We start from the raw sequence: 10,476 nt of genomic DNA on the forward strand, positions 1-10,476 counted from the left end.
CTTGGATTTTAGTGCCTTCTATATTACCGCACAAAGGGTATAAATATACTTCTTATTGATGTAGGTACATTTGCCTGCTTTTTTGTGACCCCTGATGAAGGACCCCGTTATTTTCATGGGGTTCAAAACGCGTTGGGTCCCTTTATGCATCTCAGATGCATTTCTTTTCCATATTGTCCATACTGAAAAGAGACAATGGAATGGCCTGCATCAATGCTAAGTGGCTCCATTGAAAAAGTGAACAGTTCCGATACAGTCTGTTACATATTAGGTACCATGTTTTTTAGTCAGATGCAACAGTTTTTCCTAGTATAGCTTTATAAATAAACTTATTCATAGATAAATACATGAATCTGCCAGTACAAGATACATCATCAAAATGCCCTTTTTGCAACATCAGTAAAGATTAAAGAGGCTAAATTATACTTTATATATGATTTATTAATATATATTATATACAAAATTTATGTGTACACTACTATTTTACATAAACAAATAGGACATAACATTTTTTTCATGTATATATAATACATTTATTTATATTTTCTTTTATAAAAGAAAGACATTTTGGAATACTATATTCCAGGGTAAGATTATTCGGTGCAGCTGCATCAAGTGGATCTTCACATGGAGATCTCTGACGGACGGACTGGTCTGTGAAACAGTGAGAGTGCTGCAGGTCGCTCTACCGGTCCGAGATGCATCTGGATCTATTAATGATTAAAAAATTTGCAAAAATACAGTTGGAGAGCACTGAAAATGGCAAAATAACTTACTTAATACACATAAATACACCACCATATTATAATCAAATATATGTAGGAGGTTTCTGGGACATATGATTATAAGAAGCAGATATATTATATGGAAGGGAATTGGATCACAGTGTTCAGCTTCTCACTGTTTCAACCAGAAATCTCCTTGGAGCAGAGGAACAGACGAGAATTTATTCCTCAGGCACCCGGAAGACTTGAATATTCTGTGGTGGTAACAGAGGACTCTGGGGCCCTGGGCAAAATTTGCTCTAGGGCCCCCCACCATATGCAGGCAGCTTAGCCCTCTGGGGCTTTAGGCATCTTTGCCATACTAGGAATATTGGCATTTCAGTTAATTCCCCGTAAGAATGGAAAGAGTCCTTTATTATTATCCTATATACAGAGTGTGACCTACTGCTGTTAGACAATGGTCGCCATGAAGTCTGATTACATTTACCTTGTAATGATAATGCATTTAATGGTAAAACTACATACAAGAAAAAATATGGGTAATTTACTATGACCCCAAAAAGAATACTTATTGTACTTGAGTTAAAAAGCTGTCACGAGGTACAGAGCGACATAGAGCAGGCATAAGGGCAGGTCTACATTGCGGCCTGCTCCCACTTTTGCTCTCTATTTTGCTGCCATATGCAGACAGCTCTGTATTTATGGGGAAGAAGCCCCATGTGCTGGGTGCAAAGTGCAGAAAACATGGCATATTGCACCATCAGCCTAACCCCACAGCATTCACACCTCTGTGAGTATCAGATGTCACCTCTCTGAAGCGTTACAAAGTGCCATTGTGAGTGGGTTAGTGGAAGAGTACATATGCTGAGGACTTACCATACCAGTCAGTTGAACTGAAGAAGCTGCTCGGATGAGTAGCGAAACATCCTTGTTCTTGTCATTTTGACTTGCAGCAGAGGATCAGAAGACTTTATTCCTCAGGCAGCTGGAACACTCTTGTATATTCAGTGGTGGTAACAGAAGCCTGCGGGGCCCTGGGCAAGATTTGTCCAAGGGCCCACCCACCCTCCACCCACAGGCAGCTTAGCACCATGGGACTTTACGGGCCCATGATTACACCACTTAAAATATTGCCATTTCTTCTAGACCATTATTATAGCAAACAGTCCATAATTATAATTCCTAGTTCTTGAGTTTAGCTTTACTCGAAGAGACTTATTCAGTGTAATTCATAATAAACATAGGCTTGATTTCTTTCCTCCTTAAAGCCTCCCATTTCATTCCCTGTAACATAGAAAAGAGCCTTTATTAGTATTATCGCCTAAATATGAAATCTCCTATCAAATGCTTATAATGCATAATGGTAATTCTATGCACGCATTGGCAATATCTGCAGACAAACTATGCTTTAGAGTTGTCATGGCAGCCCTAAAATATGATTATAAATAACTTGCAATGATACTACATTTAATGGTGAAATTAGCAGCTACAAAATATATTTCAATATATAAGGGCCCCAGAGGATATTGTTATAATTAGGATTAGGAAACATATAAGAATACATGAGCAACAATCATATAACCAGAGAAATTCCCAAACACTTACAAAGAAGAATGGTCGTTCCATAACTGCGTGCGCTCCTTCTACAGTCGATCCCAGGCGCAGTGCGGGATTTTTATTCAGCAGCTGCACAAACAGAAATAAATGTTATATTAAAAAGGCACTGAGCATATTGCCTTCAACTCCCTGTTTTACATTTCTTGTGAACAGCCCTTGTAGGAACCTGTATGTTTTAGATCATGTTCTAACATCCTGAATATTACTGATAAGGTGAGATATGAACCCACAGTATTTTATCTATTTAAATGGATTCCAAGCCATGCAACCAAATCCTTTCACTCTTTAATAAGCCCCCAAGTAGACAAACTAATGTTGACATTATAAAACTGTAAGGAAACAACTTCAGTAAGGATATTGTATGGTTAGAAAATGATGGATATTCTGTAGGCAGGTGTTACAGTGAGCTCTGCATTGGATATTTGGCTAAGTGTTTCCTTCTTAGATATATATATATATACTGTATGTTGTGCCTTAGAGAACAGATAATAAAATGAATATCATGGCAGCAACTTACTCCTTGTAGTATATCACGGACATACGCAGGCAGGGTAGGTGGATAGTTTGGCCTTTCAAACATAATTTTTAAACGAATCTCACAACCACTGTCTCCATCAAATGGCAACTGTAAATGTAGAAAGGTATTTGATTAGGAAGCAGGTTTTCTTAGAACAGTATAACAACCACATAGTTCATAATGGAACTTTTACAGTCCTAATATTAATTTAACTATTAGTCGCTTGCTTCATAGTAATAGAAATGATAAAGCAGGTGAAAGATATCTATAAAATATTGCTCAACATAAACTCCAGGATACAGGGGAATAGACCCCCCCAGCTAATTGTATTTATTGGACAGCGCTGTGGAATATGTTGGCGCTTTATAAATAAATGTTAATAATGGATGCTTTACACTTACCTTTCTAAGTATCATCTCATAAATGATGACACCTAAGGCCCACCAGTCCACCGATCTGGTATAGTGAGATTCTGTGAATATTTCAGGGGCCATATATGGGCGAGTGCCGCATCGGCCATAAATTTGATCCTCAAAACCTATTCCTTTAATAGAAAAAAAGCATAAGTTAGTGGAAGTGACCTGTATTCATACAGATCTCGCCTTAGCTGTCTACATAAAAAGTGCAACATCGATGTTATGTTGTCTTTTTCCATTTACATCTCCATACGTAGGTCTTAAGTGTAATACAGTTAAAAAGACCTTAACCATAATATGATAAAATACAGTAAAAAATTATTTGTAGAGATTGGTTTCTGTATTTATACAGAAATTTTTAAAGGTACCCGCTTGATATGTGTATACATATAGTTTATATATATAAACTAACTTTGCCCACAGAGTCATATAGGAATAGGCACCGTGGCGCTTCAGGCCAAATTAAATGGTCCTGATGTGCAGAACAGCCACATCTGCCCCATTGAGAACCTTCCATATTGTCAATAAATTAGAGTCTTATCCGTATCAGTGGAAAATTTCATGTAGGGTGATACTATTTTATGAACAAGCATAGTTTGTGGCACAATAAACCATGTCTATATAATATGAGGCCAGGGAAACGTACCAGTTTTGCTAATTCCATAGTCTGTAATTCTGGGATATCCTCTCTTATCCAACAAAATGTTTTCAGGCTTCAAATCTCTGCAAACCAAAGTGATAGGGAAATTGCAATTATTCATTCCACTAAATAGAGTTCTGAATATTCAGTAATTATATCTTTCATCTTTTAATGCAGTCGTTAAGTTATGCAGCTCTAACATTCAATATTTATGAAAAATACTGCACTCTAGCAGTTGGACTTAAAGGGTAAGCTAATAAATGAATTCCCACCCCATTATGTACCACCTGATCATTTATTTAGCAGTAAGCGATTGGCTGCTCAGGACTGGTTATGCTGGTTATATGGATAGTGGGGCAACAGCCTTGGGGCAGAACTGACTCAGCTGGAAATTGTCGTCTATGGCAAAGCCCTCATATCCCCCGCTCCATCATACACCTATATAATCAATACTACTTCCAGCCAGGTACCAGTAAGCCCTGCCCTTTTTAAGCTTTATAAACAGAATCATCCCTTTGAGAATAAGTCCAATGGACTTAAAACCCACAGTCCCCATTCTACTACTTCTACAGAGTAACTTTCTCTTTTTTGGTTAAAAAACAACTTTCTGTGATATTTTACTTTTATCAGTGCTTCTTACCTATGGACAATGTTGTTTTCATGCAGAAATTTCAATCCTTGCACAATGCAGGCTGCATAAAATCTGCAAATAGAAAAAAAAAATCATTATTTTCCTCACTGCCTTGTGGTACCAGAGACATCACTGAACACTGAATAAGCTTATGTATAATATTTCCATTCCCTGGATATTTATATTCAGTATCCCATCAAGTAGATTATTGTTACTTGGTATTACAGGCTCAATGGGAACCTACACAGAAGCCCAATGCTACTTACATGCTGCATTTCAGTGGCAGGTCATACTTGTCCATAAGTAACCTTAGGTCACCTCCTGAGGCATATTCCATAACCAAACACTCATTGTAGTTTGTCACAAAGTAAGTGTCTAAGCCAATCAGGAATGGAGCCTTTTCCTTCTTTACCAATTCCAATATCTTCTTTTCTGTCTCAATTCTGAAAAATAAAAGCATAAGAACATGATCCTCCATGCTGGTATGACGATATATTATACATAAGGAAAGGCTTCTTTTATGTTATATTGTGTTAATCATCTATTATTAAGGCAAGTGTGTGCCTTTATGTTGCTAATATTGGAAAATGCTGGCATACATGCTTTAGCTTTTAGGACCTTAGAGACTTGGAAGCACATTTTATAAGGCCCTATTATTTATATTAAGACAAAACTAAAGTGTCACTGGTTGGGGAGCACTAATATAGCACTAACATCCCAAGATGGGTGATCAACTGAATGTTTGCTGTTTGCTTTTATGAATATATTCTTTTATTTACTTCCATACTTACTTTTGAGTGGCTTGTTCGTCATATACATTCTTTGGAATAGCCTTAATCGCAAATTTCTTCTTTGAATGTTTGTGCTCTGCCAGAAACACCTGGAATAAAGAAAGAGTATCTTAAGTAACCCTGATTTTGTTCCTTCCTTTCATACACTGAATATGTTTCATTTAATAGTCCTATAGGACTAAAGGTTCCCATACACAGGCAGATTTCAGCTGCCGACTTGAGTCATTCATACTGTTTCGGCAGTTTGTTGATGCACACTCACTCCAACGGGTCCTATTCCTTGTAATTGTGAACAAGCAGATCTTACAGTGTATGGCCACACTTACTCACCTGTCCAAAAGATCCTTCTCCCAGCACACTAAGGATGTTATAGTCTTCTGATCTAGATTTGGAAGGAGTTCTGGCCAACTAAAGAGAGAAAAGAGAACACTGTTACTTGCGATTGATCAGATTTGGGCTGTTTTAGATTAGTGACCATTTAGTGTGGTAAAATAATTAAAGTACTTCAGTTTAATATTCTGTAAATAAACCTGTGTATAGGTTTTTGGACACTGGGGGCTACTAACTTGCCCCATAGCAGTTACTCATAGAAAAAAAATCAAATATTTGCTTTTATTTACTCTCTAGTAGTAGATTCAGCAAAACAGGTTGGTGATTGGCTGAAATAAGTTACTAATGGTTCATCAGTGCTGTAACTTGTTGCTCAGATGAATACAATCTACAGGATAATATCTGAACTTACCTCACTTTGATGTATAGCTGGTAATGCCATTTCAAGGCAATGTGCTCGCTCTGAAGAATCTAAAAAAAAAAAAAAATGACACCACAACATCAGGTGACCATGTAACCATAGTAAACAAATTTGTATACAAATCTCTGAGTGTAAATGCAAACTTCAATTCATTACTTATTCTACAAGGAATATATAGCAAATAGACCTAGCTGTAGGGATATTGTATGTTCACATTTCAGTTACTCCTCCCCATGGGAACAAAGAACAAAATTAGACAAGCAATCTCTAATATGTTACCTGAGGATTTCTCGATTCTATTAATGTAGTACTTTGGTCTTTGCCTTTCAGTCTGTACATCCAAACCATTGGAGTCCTTTAGATAATAAAAAAAAACATTATTTTGGAGAAATAAAATGTGAACTCAGATATACAGTATAATGTGTCTCTCTACTTACCTCCCCTTGACTCTTGTACTCATGTGAATCTTCCAAATAATAATATCTTGGTGAAGAGTCAAGTGATCTATCCGAGCTATCTAGTGGCTCTGGAGAATCTAGAAAATCCAACCAAAAATAATCACTTATGGTGTTTGCATTACATATTAATATGCAAAATTCCCTGATACTTGGCTAGGGCAGAGTTCTATCAGTAGGATTTTTTAGATTCGTAGGAGTGACTATACTGAAAGTACTTCCACAATATATAAAATGAGCAAGTGAATCTTCAGATACTGCACCTGGTGGTTTCTCAGTTTCTTCCACTCGTGGTAATTTTGGTCTCACTGTAACACTTATCATAGGTGGTTCCATTTCACTTGAACCACTGGAAATGCTGTCTCCGCTGGACTCCTGTAAGTATAGAATATAAATAATTTGTAACATAAAATGATGCTTAGTTGTTCTGCTCCCAAGAATACTGTGGTCAAATAAGTACTTCTGGCTACAGAAGGCCACAGACAACACATGCCGAACACATGCCCCATTCAGTGGTAGAAAAATAAAAATATACCAAGAAAGCATTAATAGTCTAGTGCAGTGATCCCCAACCAGTGGCTCAGGGGGAACATGTCCCTTGGATTGCTCATTGTAAATTAAATAACAATTGAATAAATCAAGGCCTAATACTTACAGAAGAACAATCCAGAAGACTGGACCTATCATCTTCTGAATCTGAATCAGCAATTTCCTTCTCCTGTATGGGGAAAAACAATTGTAAGTTCTTGGTACAAAATGTAAGGTTAGGTGGTAGGACTGTGGGGTTATTTGATATTGCAGACTTTTATTTTTTATTACATGAATCTATTTCACCATTATTAGATTTTCTTTGCTTTGTTAAAAACCATTGGAATTCACAGTATATATTGGGAAAGTTGATTGGAATTATATTTTATTCATTAGGAAAAATGTATTTTTGGATACCCTTTACATTCCTAATATCCTTATATTCTACATCCCTAATATACTTTTATTCTATATAATGAACCTGTTTTATGTTCATTCATTTTATTTTGCTTGTTAAAAAACTAAGGGTGGCAATGTGTGTGCAATGAATATACTGAAATATCAAGGTATAACACTTACATCATTTTTATCTTGGGTCTCGAAATCTTCAACTATCATTTCCTCGTCCTGCATAAAAACCTCTGCAGGAGAAGCACTTTGAGGACATTCTGGATCTGGATACTGTAAAGTATCTGTAAAAAAGAAGCCGAGGGATATAATCAATTAGTATAGAATTTGTCATAACTAAAATATTTTGGGCATGATTTCTTCCTGAGTTGAACTGTTAACAACTGGGAAGATAAACGCTTAAAAATTCACATATTTTTTATTTTATGTACAGGGGCAGAATAAAGTGGAAACAATTTCAAATCAAATCAATTTCCGTTGTACAGGTAATAAAGACAGAGCGGATCATGCCGGTTGGCTAAAGGATCTCCATATTGAGGATATTGATTGGGGGAGGTACATGCGGTTACTAATAGCATTTGTCCCTTATAATTATGGGTGTTGATGAAATGGAGTTGGGCACCAAAAATTCACAGAACTATCTAATCAATTTCCCACAGTGTAAATATAATAAAATATACATATTGTAAGTATGGGGTATTTTTAGTTGGATGTTGATAACATTTTGATAGCGTAAAGGTGGCCATTCACAGGCAGAATCTAACTGTTATTGCTCCCTTAGACCAATTCGGCAGTTTATCGGCCTGTGTATGGGCACTAACAACAGGCCTGTCAGACCGACATCTCAATCGGGCTAGTTTGATTTTTCATAGGATCAGGGAGCGCAAAGGTTAGTTGATGCGGTCCCAGAACCGACGGGTGTCCCTACCCGCCTTTTTAATTCAATCGTTTGGCCCCAGGGCCAAATGACTGAATTAGCTTGATATTGCCCACCTGTAGGTGGGGACATCAGGAGAAGATCCCCTCGCTTGGTGACCTCGCAAAAACTGATTCTACATATACTGTACCTAGACATTCCACAGCTTCTTTCACTATTATATATGTTGCATGTGGTTTTTTCTCCATATCCACTAATAGAGTTGCAACAGAATTTTTGTCCTCTTTCTCATCATTCAGTTCATCAATCAGACTCTCGATGGGCTCTTCTATTGCCTCATCGGTCAATTTTTGAACTGGAGATTCAATGAGATTTTCAACCTTCAATTCTTCAACAAAGAAGTCCTTCCCCTGTGTAACATGTTCTGTTACACTAAACTCCTGGGGTGCAGCAACATCTGGGCTACTGGACTCCTAGAATCACAAAACAAAGGTTAAATAATTCTGCTTAACGGTTTGAAAAATGAAATCTACATACACATGAATATGTGATCTATAGAGTGGAAAAGCCCCATTGCATGTAAAATACTAAAGGAGAGATTATGAGGCTTATTTATCAGGGTTTTTTTTCTACCAGAACTAAACTAAGCATGAATGTCTATTTATAAAGTGTGATTGGCTAAAAACAAGGAAGGTATACGAATCAGAAATCAAAAATCTTGAATTCCTTGTTTCCTTTAGTATTTTTTCTGCAATTCGCCAATGACAAAAATGCAAAAATTTGCTGAAAATCCGTCCCTGTCGACAAGATTTGCTCATAACAAAAAGTACAATTTGGGGAAATGCAAAAAATATCACCATTAATAAATGGGCCAATTAGTAAAATACATGACTTTTAGTGCTAAAAATTATGATTCAGGGAATTGAAAAAAATATGGATATTAAAGGGGGCATTAACTATTTCTTGATTGTTTTCAATTCAGGTTTCTTGGCGCCAAAAACTCAATTTTGCCGTGAAAAAACTTTTTTTCCACGATTTATTATTTAAAAAAAAGCAACAAATGAAAAAATACAGCAGGTAATGGTATATGGCCCTTTTACATCTGCTTTGTGGCTTTAGATGTTTTTGAGTTTTGTGTAAAAGTTTTGGTTTTAGTGCCACAAATTGAAGTCACGGCTTTCATGTTTTTTCCTACAACTTTTTTTATAAATCCCCCCCTAATAAACGAGCCCCTGGGGTAAATAAAATACAGACAGATAAAACGACACGTTTGTGCCGGTGTTTACTCACTGTTTCAATACAGGTTGTAGGTTGAACCTATAAAAGAAAAGAAGAAAATAGTGAGAAAGTGAGAGTCATTCATTCATACGCACAATATCACTGCAGACAAGAAGGCAGGAACATTTGTATTATGGAGAGAAAATCTGTAGGATTACCTTCTTTCTTCTAAAGATTTTTCGAATTCTTTTAAAGAATCTTCTAAACATGTTCTGCAATAGAAAAGATGGGTTCCTTAGTAGGTTAAAAAAATGCTAGAGAAACTAATCCAAATTACAAAAAAATCCCTTATCTGGAAAACAAGTCCCATACCCGTACAGCGTTTATACTGCGCCACCTATTGTTATTCCCTATATTGATATTAAAGATATATTGATACAAAGGATGTGGAAGTGCTATTACACAACTCATTATAAAGCCATGGTTGGACAATTAGTGCTCCAATTAATGATAAAAACTAAATCATTAGACTAGAATAATAGTGTCAATAGTGACTGTGTCCATCTTATTATCTCCTTGTGATTAATCTGTAATTAATGAATACATGAACTGATGTCTCTGATGAATATGTGTATTAAGACTTAAGCATTTTCGTGCAGTTGACGGGCATTATGTACGTTTACAAAAACTCATATATACATTAATTTATATAGTATACAATAATATCGTATATATACTGTATATATACTTATAAGCACAATATATGCATTTGTGTGCGCTGTAAATGCATAACAAATGTCTGTGTCTAAGTAGCCATAATATAACACATTTATATAAGTATTATGAATAAAAAAATCTATATAAAACCATACACTTACAGTAATTCAATAGATAAAGATGAA

The 10,476-nt window shown here is 36.1% G+C and overlaps 1 protein-coding gene across 1 annotated transcript; it reads right to left on the reverse strand.

Moving 5' to 3' along the window:
* Positions 1-503: 503 nt before the first annotated feature.
* On the reverse strand, positions 504-9,843 carry LOC105948124 (serine/threonine-protein kinase N2-like). Its single transcript, XM_031891791.1, has 19 exons — positions 9,793-9,843; positions 9,647-9,673; positions 8,547-8,829; positions 7,651-7,763; positions 7,199-7,261; positions 6,807-6,918; positions 6,526-6,623; positions 6,368-6,443; positions 6,080-6,138; positions 5,668-5,745; positions 5,338-5,426; positions 4,813-4,989; positions 4,556-4,618; positions 3,922-3,998; positions 3,261-3,403; positions 2,860-2,967; positions 2,331-2,411; positions 1,602-2,009; positions 504-710 (listed from the first exon to the last, which is right to left on the reverse strand). The coding sequence occupies exons 1-18, from the start codon at positions 9,841-9,843 to the stop codon at positions 1,941-1,943; spliced, it is 1,767 nt and encodes a 588-aa protein (XP_031747651.1). The 3' UTR covers positions 504-710; positions 1,602-1,940.
* Positions 9,844-10,476: the final 633 nt, after the last annotated feature.

Source organism: Xenopus tropicalis, chromosome 8 (genome assembly GCF_000004195.4).
Source record: "Xenopus tropicalis strain Nigerian chromosome 8, UCB_Xtro_10.0, whole genome shotgun sequence".
Taxonomy (NCBI): domain Eukaryota; kingdom Metazoa; phylum Chordata; class Amphibia; order Anura; family Pipidae; genus Xenopus; species Xenopus tropicalis.